This window comes from Hydra vulgaris, chromosome 13 (assembly GCF_038396675.1).
Source record: "Hydra vulgaris chromosome 13, alternate assembly HydraT2T_AEP".
Classification (NCBI taxonomy): Eukaryota; Metazoa; Cnidaria; class Hydrozoa; order Anthoathecata; family Hydridae; genus Hydra; species Hydra vulgaris.
Window position 1 is genome coordinate 55,547,501 of NC_088932.1, and position 16,708 is coordinate 55,564,208.

The window sequence follows — 16,708 nt, forward strand, 5'->3', positions numbered from 1 at the left end:
TCTAACATTGCTAATAGCTAAAATATAAGATACTTTAAGCTTCCATACATTGGAATGTACTCTAATTACACTAAAAAAAAAATTTCAAAAATTGTTCATAAATATTGCAAGGATATTCTAATAAAATTAATTTTCACTACTAATAAAATACAAGATTGTTTTTGCTTAAAAGAGTCACTTCCTAAACTGCTTAAATCTCATGTTGTCTATAAATTTTCTTGCGCTGGCTGTAATGCCAGTTATATTGGAGAAACCTCCAGACACTTGGCAACTAGAATAAATGAGCACCTTAAAAGTGATAAACAATCTCATATATTTAAACATTTAAATTTATCTCTTAATTGCAAAAATTTGGCTAACTGTGATTCTTTAAGATTTTGGATAATGCCCCAAACAAACACAAATTAAAGATAAAAGAAACCCTCCACATTAAATGGGAAAGTCCCTCACTTAATAAACAAGCTTTACATTATACTATAAACTTATCTATTTAATTTTACTGTCAGTTTATATGTATATATATATATTTTTTTGACAGTTGGTTATTTTTATTGGTTATTTACCGAGTTATTTTGTAATAAATATATTGGTTTATTATGTATAATTTTTTGTCCGTTAATATTTCTCTGTAAAGACTTCTATTTTTTAATATATATTTCAGAGTTTTTTATTATTGTAAAATAATCTTTTGAAAATGTAAATAAAATTTTACGAAACATGTCAAGAATAAAAAATATCGTGTTATTTTTAAAAATAAATATGTATATATAATATATATATGCATATATATATGTATATATATATATATTCTTATATATATATATATTTGTATATATATATATATATTCTTATATATATATATATATATATATATATATATATATATATATATATATATATATATATATATATATATATATATATATATATGTATATATATATATATATTTATATTTATACTTATATACAAATACATGTATATATATATATCGAGAAAAAATATACTGAAAGGAAACTAAAAAATGATTTATTGATTATAAAAATTATTACATCAATTGTAATTTGATTACAAAAATACCACATCAAATGAAAAGTACCGTTTGTCAAGAATATTGCATAAATTTCAGTTCAAGTTCACTTTTTTGGGGGCAAATTTACTTATAATGTCATTAAAACCAAGGGTGTCGGCCACTTCAAGTTCAATTGAAACTACAGCCAAATTAGAAAAACGTTCTTGGCCCACTGTTGATCACATGTTGTTTTTTATGAGCTTAAGTACACTGAAACAACTGAGATCGGAATGGTGAGGAAAATGCGAATAGCAATTGCCGTGTTAGGAGAAGTACAAATAATATTTATAAATGAGATGTAAAATGTCAATTGGGCTGGTGTTTTCAAAGTTTTCTATCGTTTTGGCAGTTTTATTTTTAAATTTCCCATTTCTGGTTAAAAATCAGAAGAATCTAAATCTGTCTCATAAATCTGAGATGTTTTAAGTTAATCCACTGAACTTTTCGTTCACATAGGAATGCCCACATAGGAAGTTAATATTGAAATTTAAACCAACCTCAAACCGTCACTTAATTTGTCTAATAATGCTTTCAAACACAGGGTTGCGTGGGATACGAATTCTGTTTCTGCTGTGAGGATGTGAAAGTTGTCTTTAGCCAAATAAAATGCCATACTCTTTACTTTGCACTTTCTCTTAAGTGGAAAGCCACCATAAATTCTATTCTGATAGGCTGTTTATGCGACATCTATGGTAATGTTGTCTAACCCAACATCTCTCAATTCTAAATAGAAGCTTTCAATCTTTTGATTTTTTTTTTTTTTTTTTGCAGCAATTTTTGACATTAGAAATACAACAAACACAAAAACCTAAATTAATTTAAATGATAAAATCTTCTGCACTGCAAAATGTGACAGCATTTATAATAAGACTAATGGGTTCCAAAATATAAAGAACTTCTTAGCTTTGTTAGTAAAATGCTGTAATTTTTTAGCAAAAATTAAAAAAACAGAAACACATGGTGGTCCCTTTAAAAAAAGTTAAAAATGGCTTAAGCTCTTCCAAAATATGTAATCGTGAGTGGTAAAACCTCAGCAGTATGGACACCAACAAGATAAAATAAATATTGCTGACTCACAGAGAGAATGGATGTGAGCTTGGACGTTTTTGTATTTTTGAGACATATGCTCTTTTGTCATAACTTTGGTTGCAGCAACCAGAAATCTTTAAACCTTCCTTCTTTAATTTTTCAGTAATTTCTGTTGCAAGATCTTCTCCAGTTTTTTTGTCTTTTTTATTTTTTTTTATTTTTTTTTTTTATTTGCTGTTTATATAATAAGAAAATATAATTACAAAGAAACATTCATATACAAAAAAAAATTGATTTAGAAAAAACAGGCAGGGGCCTAAAAAAGATATGGATAACTAAAGTCACGACAGTCTTTTCATAGAGCCCCGATGTGAGTTTTACAAGTTTAAAATAGAATAAAATTGTTAAAAATACTATGTACAATTCCAATATAATAAAAAGATAAAAAACTTTCATAAATATTTACATTTAAAGAAATAAAGTAAATAGTAACAATAAAATTTTTAACAATAGTCATTTAAAAATACTGACATTGTCAGTATTTTTAAATGACTATTGTTAAAAAAAAAAAAAAAAAATTAAGAGACAATCAAACAAATAAAAAAAACTAAGAATAATAGAATTCGATGTTCATTTAGAAAAATTACAAAATTACAAAATTATTTATGTTTAAAAATTTTATTTTTTATTAGAAACTTAAAGGAGTTTAATTATTTTATCGTATTTAAATGTTTAGTTTTTTTGAAATGTGTTCCAAAGTTTCGGTTTACGGTATGCTTTTCCATATTCAGAATACTTGCTCCTAATTCTAGGCAATTTATAAGTATTTCATTGGTTCATTCTAAGAGAGTAATTATTGTTAACATTTTTCGTAAATTTATTATTAAAGGTTTTTGGAATCAGGCTGTTATTATATTTATACATAAAAATTAAGTGTTGGTAAATATTAACTTCATATATACTCATCATTTGCATGTCTTTCATTAGTGGTTTTGCATGTTCATATTTTTTTTCTTATATATAAGTCTGCATGCATGTTTTTGTAGAGAAAATATTTTTTTAAGTTTTGTTGGTTGTGTACTAGCCCATGTAATATTGGAATAGTAAATAAAACAATGTATTAGGCCAAAATATACTAGTTTCAGACTTTCTGATGTTACATATGGGCGAATACGGTACATCAAACCAATTGTTTTACAAATTTTTGATTAGATATAATTTATGTGAGGAAGCCATGATAAATTTTCATCAATAAGAATTCCTAAGAATTTTATTGACTCATTTTTTCCGATTAGTTTATCATCTAAAATTAAATCTGGTAATTTTAAGGGAAGGTTTTCCTGTAGTGATTTTTATGGAATAGAGTATACTTTGTTTTATCTACATTGAGTGACAGTTTATTAGCCTTAAACCAGTTTTTTGGTGAGGTTCAATAAAGTCCTTAAAGTTTTTCTTATTTGTATACATTTCATCATTGATATGGACATACCTGTTTATTTGGATCATCTACTCCTTATAGAAGGCAACTGCAGTGCCGTGAAACATGATAGAGTAGTATGATTGATTGATGACAACATTTTGTTTTTGATCTTCTGTCCAATTTTCTCAATCAGCTCGTTTTGAATTCAAAAAAAAGTAGAACATTGTGGTTTACTTTGCTTAAACAGATGCAATGTGTTCCACTACTAAAGGATATCAATGGCTTATCAACTCAATCAAGTTCAGAAAATTACCATTGTTTTGTAAACCGATGACTACTGTTGTGCCCCGAAGGACGAGATTATTCTTAGCACAGAACAAAACTGCATCAACAAAATGTCTCTCTACTTTTTTTGCAAATATCAATCTCTTTCAAAATGTCTCTCTACATTTTCATCTCTATATTGATAACTCTCTGCAGATCAGAATCAATAATTTATCCTTTTTCGAGGTTTTTGAGAATCAGAATATGATCTTTGGTGTTTTTGGCTGTATTCATGTTCAGGAATTCTCGAGTTTAGTTTTTTCCAGTCACAAAATCCTTTTGAAATTTTTGAGAAATTACTGATTTTTGTTTTTGAAAATAACACACAGCAAAAATAAAACAATGAATCTTTTTTATTGCTGTACAGTAACCAATGGCGAATCATTTTTTCATCATTAGTATAAATTTTTTATATCATTTTTTGCTAAAGCGTAGCATTCTGTTGTCAAAATCACACAGCGTGTTTAGGAAAAACTTTCTTCTTTCTTGCTCTGGCCCATGCTGAATCAAAAAGCATCTTATTTTGTCCGTTACATTAGGCCATGCTGCTGGATCCCTAGGTTAAAATTTTTTTCATGAGGTTGGTGGGATATCTGATATTTCTTAATAAAGTTCATTTTCATCCATTTCAGTTTGGTCAGAAAGCTGCGGACTTCCATCTTCCCTGGTTTTTTCTGAATCATTTATGCAAAATTTTTCTCAACATTGGCTGGAAAAAATCTCCTCTTCAAATAATTCTTAATGATGATCTAAACTTAAGTCATTAATTTGAGCTGTTTGAAAAACTTAATTTGTTGAATTGTCATTAACTTCAATACAAACATCCTCTGTAATACTTTATTTTTCCACTGTGAGTTTGTTACCAACCACTTCTTGAAACAATTTTTTAGTTTCTTATCACTTTCGAGGCACTGTTTTCGTTGCTTCTTAAATTGAGCACAAGAAAATATTTTGGTGCAATTCATTATAGAATCCAAATGTTCAGAGGTTATCAACTATGTTTTAACTAAATTTAGAAAACCAATTATGTGTTTTTTGCATATATATATATATATATATATATATATATATATATATATATATATATATATATATATATATATATATATATATATATATATATATATATATATATATATATATATATATATATATATATATATATATATATATATATATGATATATATATATATATATATATATATATATATATATATATATATATATATATATATATATATATATATATATATATATATATATACATATGAAAAATTACGCTCGTTTTTAAGTCCGTGCAAATGTGTTTCGAAAACAAAAACTAAAATTATTTGAGTTTTCTGCATAATAAACATTTAATTTAAACATGGATGCGTAAGATTATATAAAGTATATTATATTATAAGATATTATAAAGTATATTATATTATAAGATTATATCACTTATAAGCCCATGATCTAAATAAAATAAGTTTTTGTCAAATACTTTCTAACTATTCAACAATTCGAACAACATGAGTAAGAAAGTTGCTTATTTTTTACCGAAACGAGAACTTTTTGCTTGGAAACATTAATAAGAACATCGAGATAGAATAAGGCTATGAACCATTCAAAAAGCTGAAGAAACTTTTCGCAACAAGATGGACCGTTTATGCGCAACCTATTGTGAGAGTCAGTGATAATTATAAATCACTCTTGCAACTTTAGAACGAATGTATGAAAGAAAAACTTTACCAAGAGAAAAAGCATGAATCATTGGTTACAAGAGCCAGGTTGAATCCTTTTACTTCTTTTTCGGCATCAATCTGTAGTCAATCAATCTGTAGTCATCAATCATGGGGTGTAGAGGTGGAGCGCTCACCTCATAAGCTAGAAGTTCCGAGTTTGATCCCCACTATTTCCCTGGTAGTACCGCGCTTAACATGTTTCTCCGCGCAGCGTTCATGTTCGTCGAGGTTTTTGTTCCGGAGTAGAGTTGAGAGAGGATTGTAACCACACAAAAAAGTAGCCTCTTTGACTGTAGTGGCCTTCTCGGCCTTGGGGAAGGGAATAATTAAAAAAAATCTCTTTTATAAGCTTTACCATGACTGATAACTTGTCAAATTCCGTTCAATTGACAAAGATTTCAACAACGAGTGAAAGAAAATCTGCATATATAATGATTGGTACAATAAAAAATATGAAATAAGGTGACGACTTCCAAGTTTTTTTTTGTAATGTTTAAGAAAGCAACAAATTTAATCAAATCAATTGAAAAAAATACCTTCCCGAGGTAACAAAAAAAAGTCGAATTCTTTCTTTTTTCACCTCTCAAAGGAGTCTATGGTTTTAGAATCTGATTCCATAGAAATGTTTTTATTATTTATTATTATAAATTTGCCGTTTAAAATAATTACAACTCTCGTATTTGTAAAATATACACATAGTGGGGGCAAGAAGAAGACAAAATAGTCTTATCGCCAAGCCTCCAATAATCCGTAAATAATATAGCTATTAAATCTTGTTATTAAAAATTTTGTCAAATATAAAAAAAATAAGAATTTTTAAATTATGATAATAAACTCTAAAATTTATTTTCAATAATACAATATATAATATTGTATAAACACAAGCAAAAATAAAAAGCAAACAAACGAAAAAAGTATTCAAAATTATATTAAGTTTTTAATTATTGGGATAGTAGTATTCCGAATTAAAAAATATAAAACTATATGTAAATTTATTTTCGTTTAATAATAAATACAATTTTGATACAGATAACTGTCGCTTAATTATTCTTATGGTATGTTTTTGCGTGTTGAATAGTTTGTTTAGTTTTTTTTTGTTTGTGCTGCACCAATCAATGTTAGCATAATTGAGATAACAATGAATAAAAGAGAAGTATTTTAAGCAGATTTGAATTAAGTAAGGTTTTTCTTGTTAAAGTATGCTAATATTTTTAGAAATTTTATTTTCAAATAAATTTTAGTGATTTATCCATGTGACATTTTTATCAAGAAGAACACCTAAAAACTTCATTGGGTGTTTTCTTTTTATAAATTGATTCCCAGTGCTAACATTTAGAAGCTTTAGAGGATTTTCGTCTCTTTGATAAAGTCGATGAAAAAATATACTTAGTTTTAGTTAAGTTTAACGACAACTTATTTGTATTAAACCATTCAGTTACTTTTAACAGCTCTTTGTTGACTGTTTTAAATAGAGTTTTTAAAATATACGTTTTAAATAGTCTAAAATATTTGAAGCTCTGCTTAAGTCGTTAATGTATATTAAAAACAAAAGCAATCCTAAAATGGATTCTTGCGGAACTCCACAAGTGATTGTCTTATTTTCAGTTGTACCACCATCATTAGAAACATACTGCTTTCTATTACACAAATAGTTTTTAAACCCAACTATTTGCATTCTTAACTCCGTAATTTACTAGCTTTTAAAAATAAAATATGGCGGTCAATTGTGTCAAAGGCTTTGCTAAGGTCAATAAAAATACCAAATGTATACTTTTTTTATCAAAGGCTCAAAAAATATCATAAACAAGTTTAAGTTATATTTTAAGATTCATTTTTAGTTAGTTTTTTGTTAGTCATTATTGTATTGTTAGGAGTTAAATATGACTCTACGCTAAATTTACCAGATATTAGTTTTAAGGCTAAATTTGATCCAACATTAACAAAAACTTCATTAAATGTTTTTGCATTTTTGATTCATTAAGTATATTAACGCAATTAAAGTTTATTGTTTTTGGAGGACAACCAGTTGATAATTTTTTTTTACCAATTAATTCTTTAACGACATTCCTGGTTTTCTTAGTGTCGCCATTGAATTTTAGTAATTGATTTGAATAATACATTTTCTTTGAACGACTTATAACTAGCTCAAAAATACCTATATATTTTTTATACTTAAATTCATTATCAAATTTCAATTGGAACCAAATAGAAAGTGAGCTTCATCTCATACCGAAATTTTTTTAAAAGTTCTATGCCAATTGATTTTTGAGATATATGCAAGACACTTCAGAATATGGAAAAAGAAAATCACCCAATGATCCAGAATATTTGGATCATTATCCAAATTGTGTTAACAAGTGGAGCTATATCGACCGCACCAGAACGCTTTTTTTTCAATGCATTGGAGGGTTTAAACGTAGCTCAGATCAACAATGGCTCAAAAAAGATTTAAATTTTTGTCAGTGCCAAATACGCACGTTGTTATTGTCTATAGCCTATCTTTAATAGAAGTAGCCGAACGATTTACTGCTACACAGAATAAGCGCAGGAGTGAGTTCAGAACATTTACTATGAAAGAATTTAATAAGAATTTCTATCATATTTTTGCGATTTTTTCAGTATTTGAAGAAAATGTCCAAAATATATAAATTTTTTTAAAATTGGAGCAACAAAATTTTTTTTGAAAACCCAAAAACATCTGATGCAAGATTAGACCCTCCCCAACCCCTCAGTTTTATAGCTCGCCGTGGCCCATGTATATATATATATATATATATATATATATATATATATATATATATATATATATATATATATATATATATATATATATATATAAATATATATATATATATATATATATATATATATATATATATATATATATATATATATATATATATATATATATATATATATATATATATATATATATATATATATATATATATATATATATATATATATATATATATATATATATATATATATATATATATATATTAAAAAGAATATTTAGTGGCGCAATTTAGGAAACATTGTCAGAACTTCTTAGATAAATTATTTTTTAGTTATAAAAGATGATTTTATGAACTTTGGCCCATTTTAAGCAGCCGTTGCGCAGTGGTGCGCACTTGCCTCAGAAACAAAGTATCCGTGGTTCAAATCCCACCTCTCTGCAAGTTTTGCGACAGCGGTTAGTAAAGCGACATGAACTTGTAGTTAAATGCTAATCGATGGTGCTCTGTGATAAGACCGTAAGGACTTCTTGGGGCACCTAAATAAGAAAAAAAAATTATTGTCATTCGCAATTGTCCTATACAGTGTAGAGAGCGTAATTTTAGACCATTGTTTTTTTATCATTGATCAAAAAAATATCATTTCTTTTTATACTTGCTCAAAACAATCGATGTTTTATTTTTATTTTTGTTTATTCATGTGTCCAATACATTATTTGATTTTTAGAAGTAAGCAATGCTCACAATGTAAACAAAAAAAAACCGTTTTACATAAAACTTTGATATTTGGCCAATATCGCCAGACTGGAATAGGCTAATAACGTCACATGTTTATTTTGATTTTCAATATTGAGATTGTGTGTATATGTGTTGTAATTGCACTCGAAGCTTGTAATTTAATGTTTTTGCTCTCAAATTTACTTTAAGCTAATGTAATTTAATGTTGAAGTTTAAAAAATTGAAACAAAAAACGTAAATTTTAAAATTCTTAAAAAATATTATTTAAGTTGCTGCGCTAATTACATCAGTTAACGCAAAAATAACTGCTTAGGGAATGCATTTACATTTTAAATATACTTTTGTCATTGTTATCTTTTCACAACCTCATTATTTTATTGTTTTAAACTTAAAGATCTTTATAAATGCTTTCGTTGTCCCTTGACAAATGCAATGTTGGTTTTTCAATTAATTAAAAAAATTGTTAGAGAATTTGTCAAATAATATTTTTGTTCTTTTTAGAATGACTAAACTTAAAAAAATAACTATTAGGGCAAAATGGAAAGCAGAGGATTTGAAAAAGGCACTATATTCTGTTAGAGCTGGAAATCCAGTTGCGGCAGCATCTCGAGGTTATAACATTCCTCAAAGAACTCTCAGAGACTGGTTAAAGGGAAATTTTAATATTAAAACAACTATACTAATGAAATAAATAATTTCAGGCAAAGATTGACTTGCAGGATTTCTCAGGCGCCATCTTGATGTTGCTCCTAGGAAATATGAATGTTTGAGTTTTGGCAGACTATTACGATTCAATGCTGAAACTGTTCAAAACTTTTACAATCTTGTTGATGAAGTCTACGAAAAACTAAATTTGGTGCACCAGATGAATCTGGATTGCAATTAACAATGATTGGCACTCGTGTAGTAATGGCAAATAAAAGGAGCAAAGCGAGTACCCACAGCTACTCATGCAAATAGAGGAGAAATTGGATTCAACTTATAATTTTGTATGAAGGAAAAAATTCGAAACATGAGTACGGGGATAATTTTACACTTGGAAGTATTTTTCTTGCTTAGTAATATATCCAAAAGGATATATTACTAAGCAAGAATTTTGTACTTTTTTGCGTCATTTTAACCAACACCGATACCAGAAGAAGCTTTGTTGATTTTCAACGGATATCGTAGTCATGTAGATATTGCTGTAATAGAGGAGGCCGAAAAGTTAAACATCCATATGCTTTGTCTTCCACCGCATTGTAGTCACAAACTTCAACCTCTGGACTAAAGCGTTTTCAAACCATTAAAAAACTTACTGGTTTGTTTCCATTGATAATTTCCGAAGAAATTTTTCTGGACGATCACTGTCAAAACTTCAATTTCCACAATTATTAACTGAAGCATGGTTACGTACCGCTACACCAGCAAATGCCGTATCAAGATTCAGATCAACAGGAATCTATCCTTGTACCTAGTAAAATTTCTAATCACATAAACGTCAAAAATCCTGATGTTGACTAGTTTAGTACTTTGGAACGTGGATCTTCAGACCCTGCATCTAGTATTCAATAATTCCTAGTCGTTCAATAATTCCTAAAATAATTAGAAAAGTAAAACCTAGAAGATTAAATGTGCAAGTTGTTTTGTTTTTTTTTGTTTTTTTTGTTTTTTTATTATTTATTTATTTTGCCGTTGATAAATATTACAAAAAAGAAATTACAATAAAAGAAAAATTCTGGCCGGAGCAAGAAGAAGACAGGTTGTCTTATCACCTAGCCCCGTCACACAAAAATTTACACGCACAATAAATGATAAAAGACAAAAAGACAGTATAAATACAAAAACAAAAACAAATCAAATACTTCAGCAATAAAATAATTTGTTGCTAACAATCTTCCAGCAGAATAATTTTAAAAATAAAAAAGTAAAAACGACAGAAAATCATGAAAGTTATAAAAACACACAAAAAAAAATGCGTTGTTTAATTAAAAAAAAAGAAGCAATATATGTAAACATAAGTATTTGGGCTGATTATTTAATATCATCAAAAATATGAACGAAAAAGACAATTTTATTTTCGTTATCTTTTATACTAATGGTTAGAAACCATTTTAATAAAAGCTAAAGAAGGTGATAAAGATTTAATTTATTTTCAAGCGATTCAGTCCAAACCTTTAAATTGCTTTCAAAAAAGGTATTTGAAATCTAATATATCGAATTCCATGTTCAGTAAATACCTGATTTTACTGAATATTCCTCTTAAACTACCCAATCTTTTAATCAATAATAAAATAATTAAAAGGAAATTGACTACAAACTTTCTGGGAGTGCTCTTAGATGAAAAATTGTCATGGAAATTTCATATTAAATATATTGAAGGTAAGATCTCAAAAAATATTGCCATGTTATACCGAACAAAACCTTTTCTTAATAACGAGTCTTTAAAAAATTTATACTTTTCGTTTATACACAGTTATCTTTCATACTGTAACATTTCCTGGGGTAGCACTAATCCCACTAAACTCAAAAAAATTTATAGTAAACAAAAACATGCTTGCAGGATAGTATTTGGGGCAAATAGAAAAACACAATGCGAACCTCTCTTACGTCAGCTTGGAGCTTTAAATATTTATAAGCTTAATATTCATCAAGTAATGTTATTTATGTTTAAAGCAAAACTTGGGTTTTCTCCAGTAACATTTCAATCCTACCTTAATAAAATCTCCCATAAATATCCAACCAAATTTTCAGTGAATAACTTTGTGGTTCCCATAAACCTTCTTAAATTAAGCTCGTACCAAATTCAATATCGGGGACCTTTAGTTTGGAAAAAATTTCTTCCAATCTTTAGTAAAAAACAAAACTTCGTTTTAAACTGCACTTTGCAAAGTTTTAAGGATGATTCAAAACGGTATTTACTTAATATTCAAAAGAATATTCAGTAAAAATAAAAATCAGTAAATAGTTGTTGTTGTTGTTCTTGTTGTTGCTGTTGTTGTTGCTGTTGTTGTTGTTGTTGTTGATCGAAATTTAGTTGCGGATAAAATAACTGAAACGCCCCGGCCAATTCAAACAAAAATGGCCACGAAAAATAATTAAAAAAAAAACTCGAAAATCATCGAAAAATAGAAGTAAGAATGACGAAGATACGTTTTGTGGTAATTGCGGACTCTTTTACAACAACAAATAAAAAAAAGATGATTGAATTCAATGCCTCGGATGCAAAACTTGCTTCCATGAGCACTGTGACACAGGAAGCATCATAAAAAGTGGCCTATGCACTTTGTGCAAAGTAGGGTGTACATCAAATAGCGAAAGTGACTAAACGATTAGATTTGTAATAAAAAGTTAAACAAATAATACGATTTTATGAATACTGATTCATTTTTTGTTCGTTTTTTTAACGTAATCTGCGTTATGAATGACGAAATATAAATAAAAGTGTGGGTGGCGGTATTGGACGCATATGAGGCTTATAACGCCATTAGTACCGTTTTACGAAAAATATTATTTCCTTGAAATTATTTTAGGTGTGAACAAGAAATCTAAGATATTTCGAGAGCTAAATAATCATACTACCTAAACAAAAAAAGATTATTTTTAAAATGTCGAGTTTACATAATAATAATCATCTAAATATAAAAGGGTCGCGTTATTAGACTACTTTACCCTATTATATATATATATACATATATATATATATATATATATATATATATATATATATATATATATATATATATATATATATATATATATATATATATTCATATATGTATGTATATATATATATATATATATTCATATATGTATATATATATATATATATATATATATATATATATATATATATATATATATATATATATATATATATATATATATATATTCATATATGTATGTATACATAATTTTTTTTTTTTTAATAATTCAAATTTTTTTTTTATATTATTTCTCCAAGAACCGGTTTAGTTGGTATAAATATTTAGAAAATGAATAATAGTTTATTTATTTTTATTGTCGTCAACAAATAATTAAAACAAATTTATTGATTTAAAATTAAAAACTTTTATATTAAAAGTTTTTGAATAAATGAAAGTTATTTCAACCTTATAGTTTGTTAAGTTTACGGTTTTGATTAGTTTAATTTTGATGTCATAAAGTATTACTTATATATATATATATATATATATATATATATATATATATATATATATATATATATATATATATATATATATATATATATATATAAATGAACAAACTCAAAATATTTAACTAACTCATTTAACAACAAAATATTTAACTCAAAATATTTAAGTATTTAACTTTTGTTAAATACTTAAATGCTTAGTTATGTTTTGTATAACTGTTTTTGTTAAATGCTTGTTAAATGCTTGTTTTAAACAATTTAGTTAAAAGGTAAAAAAAAGAAACATTAAAACCTTTTTAAAGAATTATTGTTAAGAGGATAGTAGATTTTGCTTTAACCGTTATAATTTTTTGAAATAATTAACTTTTCAAAAAAGTTATAGTAATTTTGAAAATACTTTGTACAAAATATTTTATTGAACAAAATTCACACAAGTGTTATTGTTTTGTTACTGCAGCTCGAAAACAATTTAGGACGTAATCGAAACAATTTCAAAAAGTGTTTCCAGACGTAACTCTAAAAGCCAGTTAGAATTCGGACCTAATTGGGCTAGGGTTAGCTCTTATAATAAGAATTATAAAAATAATAATCATTCTATTGCATCAAAATAATGTTATTTATAAATATTGTAAAACTACTAAAAATGAAATCAACGAAAAAAAAGGTAAAATTTTCTTTCCAAGACTTGTACGTTTTGCACTTATAATCACTGAGTTTTCAAAACTTTTATGTTTTGCATTTGTAACAACAGGGTTCATAAATTCGTTGCACCCTTCATCATGGCAACAATACGCCTAAATAAATAATTAGAAACTACTTTAATGCAATAAAAACTAATAAATTGTTTTATAACTTTGAAGACACCTGAATTCATTAAAGAGTAATTATTAATAATTGATCATTATATTTTTAACGCAATAGTTTCATTTATTATAATAATAAATAAATAAAATAAAATATTTACATTAAGTTTGAGATAACTAACTCAAAAAATTTATACTTATGTCAAACAAAGTTGATAGGCAAATATTTACGATGATTGGAGTCTGGGAACAAAGTACCCTAAAATTTTGGCCACAGCCACCCTAAACAAGAGAGCAGCAAGTTGATAAAATATTTTTTGTACTATTCTTGAATAAATGTATATTCATCAATAAATTCTTAATTTCGTAAAATATTCTCTTAGCGTTCAAAATTATGACCTTATAAAATTTGTAACTCTTTCAAGTTGAGGAAAGTTATAAATTTTATAAAACTCATAATTTTAGGGGTTTTCTGTTCCCAGACTCCAATTATCGCAATATATATATATATATATATATATATATATATATATATATATATATATGTATGTATATATATATATATAAATTTATATATGAGTATATAATACATAAGTTTCATAAGTTTCTAAAAAATTTTGTTCAAAGTTTTTTTGTTGGATTAAGTTGAAAACACACTACCTTGCATTCTTGGAATCTTTTACAATATTTAGCTTTACAATTTCGACTAGTTTCCGCACATGATTTCAAGAAACGTGATTTAACCATAGTTTTGTTACCAGAGTAAATTAGGAAAGTGTGATGAACTGTAATGCAAGTGTTTTCATTTGTTCCACATTCTTCAAACTTCTGTGTCACTTTGCAACTTGCTTCAGATCTCGAAGTACATGTATAGCATTTTAAAGCAGAACCTTTATATAAAAATGCAATTTAATTAACTTACGTTTTAAGTAAATAAAATAAATTTAACAATAACTATTTCCTAATAACTATATTTATACTTATACATTAAAAAGAAAAGAAAATATTTTGTATTCGTAAATCAGCTTTGTATTTGTAAATTAGATTAATTTTATTGAAAAACTAATTCTTACAAAGAGAGATGGAAATTAAAATTAAAATAGCTTTTAAATACGAATTTCGTTGCATGACAAAAGTCGCTACTCTTATGTGCGTTCAAATTGAATATGAAATATAGAATTTGTGAAAAATATTTTCTACATTTTTTTCACAATACATCCTGTTTTCTGCAAAGAAACTTATTGCAAACCTTATTCTAAATAATTCAATTTTTGAAAATATGGAACGTGTTTGAAGCCTTCATTAATACCATCCTTGAACTTTTCGCTTAAGTTTTATGATAAAATTATCTTGGATAAAATTTTTTTACTTTTTCTAGGTTTTCTTTTTACATTTAAAATCATTAAATATTAATAGCTACACTCACAATGAATTTAAAACAGTCTATTTAATCGTAAGTAAAGACTCATAAAAACAAATAATAATTTCATTAAATATGTGGTGATTTGAAAATTAATGATATTCGTTAGAATGTTAGTTAACTTTATCGCCATCATAAATATCTATGTCATAACGACAAGTGGTAATTTTATAAATCTTATTAATTACAGTAGAATTAGATTTTATTCAAATGGATAAATTTTTATCTGACTGTTTTTAAGTTGACATATTGATTTCATTTTTGAGGACTGCAATGTTATAAATGTAGTGCTGATAACGACGAAAACTGTCTTTATCACCAGAAAATAGAAAACTGCTCACAATACGAAAACAGTTGTATTACAGAGTCTTATAGCTACAAAGTAGAAGATATTGATTTAACTTCATTTGAAAGCGTTTTTCAAAAAAAATGTCATAATTCTATAACCGAAAGTTGCTCTCAAATACGTAGAAGCTATAAATGGTTAGGGTTTGAAAAATCTCAGGTAAAATTTTATTATTTTATAAATTATTAGACACACTAATAGACTCAAGTGAATATAAATGTTCATTGAACTTTAGGTAGCGTGCTGTTACACAAATTTGTGCAATAAAGAAGTTAAAAAAGAAGTATTCTTTAAAGTGTACAAAAACAAGTCGATACAATTGTTTTCAGTATCACCAATATTTTATTTATTTATGTATTTTTATTGCTATACAATAGATATTTTCAATTAATAAATATTTTAGCTAAAGGTTTGCCATTGATACGAAAATTCTTAATTATTTATTTAATATCCAAAACTTTAACCTATAAATGTTTTTTGTCAAAAAAAAGACCATTAAAATTTTGCTCAGAAGCTTTTCTTTATCCTCAGAGTTCAATTTTCACAACTATTTAAGAGTTACTGATAGTTAAAGGTGACAGATGGTCAGACATTATAAGAGATGCTTTTTTAAGGAAAGAAAAACTGTTTTAGAGGATTATGGTTTTAAAGATTGCTGTTGCACTTAACGGTATGTTCAAACAAGTAGTTCCAAAATGTTACACAAAAAATTTTAAAAAATTATGCAGAGGTTTAAGGTTTATTAAAATGGCTTTGTGGAAAACAAGGGAATAAAAGATTCCATGCCAGCCTGAATCCAAGAAGTTACATTAAAAGCATATTTGTCAGCAGGAAGACTAAAGATTTCTACCCTAAGGCCATCACGAAGAAAATCGTGGAAAGAGTCCCAATCAGCTTTAAGATAGATGTTACAGGTACAATAATAGGGGGATTCTGATGATGAAGAAAAATGAAATG

General features: G+C 26.4%; 1 protein-coding gene, 1 long non-coding RNA gene and 1 other non-coding gene across 3 annotated transcripts in view; 2 read left to right on the plus strand and 1 right to left on the minus strand.

Moving 5' to 3' along the window:
* The window catches only part of LOC136090026 (uncharacterized), a 2,443-nt gene extending 2,422 nt beyond the window's left edge, over positions 1–21 (plus strand). Inside the window, exon 3 of the mRNA XM_065816130.1 lies at positions 1–21. This exon is cut by the window's left edge and continues 793 nt beyond it. Coding sequence (XP_065672202.1) covers positions 1–21 — 21 coding nt within the window.
* A 13,735-nt stretch (positions 22–13,756) lies between these two features.
* On the minus strand, positions 13,757–15,208 carry LOC124815429 (uncharacterized). The gene is made up of 3 exons (XR_010643248.1): positions 15,059–15,208; positions 14,646–14,875; positions 13,757–13,976 (listed from the first exon to the last, which is right to left on the minus strand). It is a non-coding gene; the product is annotated as an uncharacterized LOC124815429 (long non-coding RNA).
* Positions 15,209–15,445: 237 nt separating this feature from the next.
* On the plus strand, positions 15,446–16,086 carry LOC101239103 (uncharacterized). The gene is made up of 3 exons (XR_010643249.1): positions 15,446–15,567; positions 15,672–15,910; positions 15,987–16,086. It is a non-coding gene; the product is annotated as an uncharacterized LOC101239103 (transcript).
* The last annotated feature ends 622 nt before the right edge of the window (positions 16,087–16,708 follow it).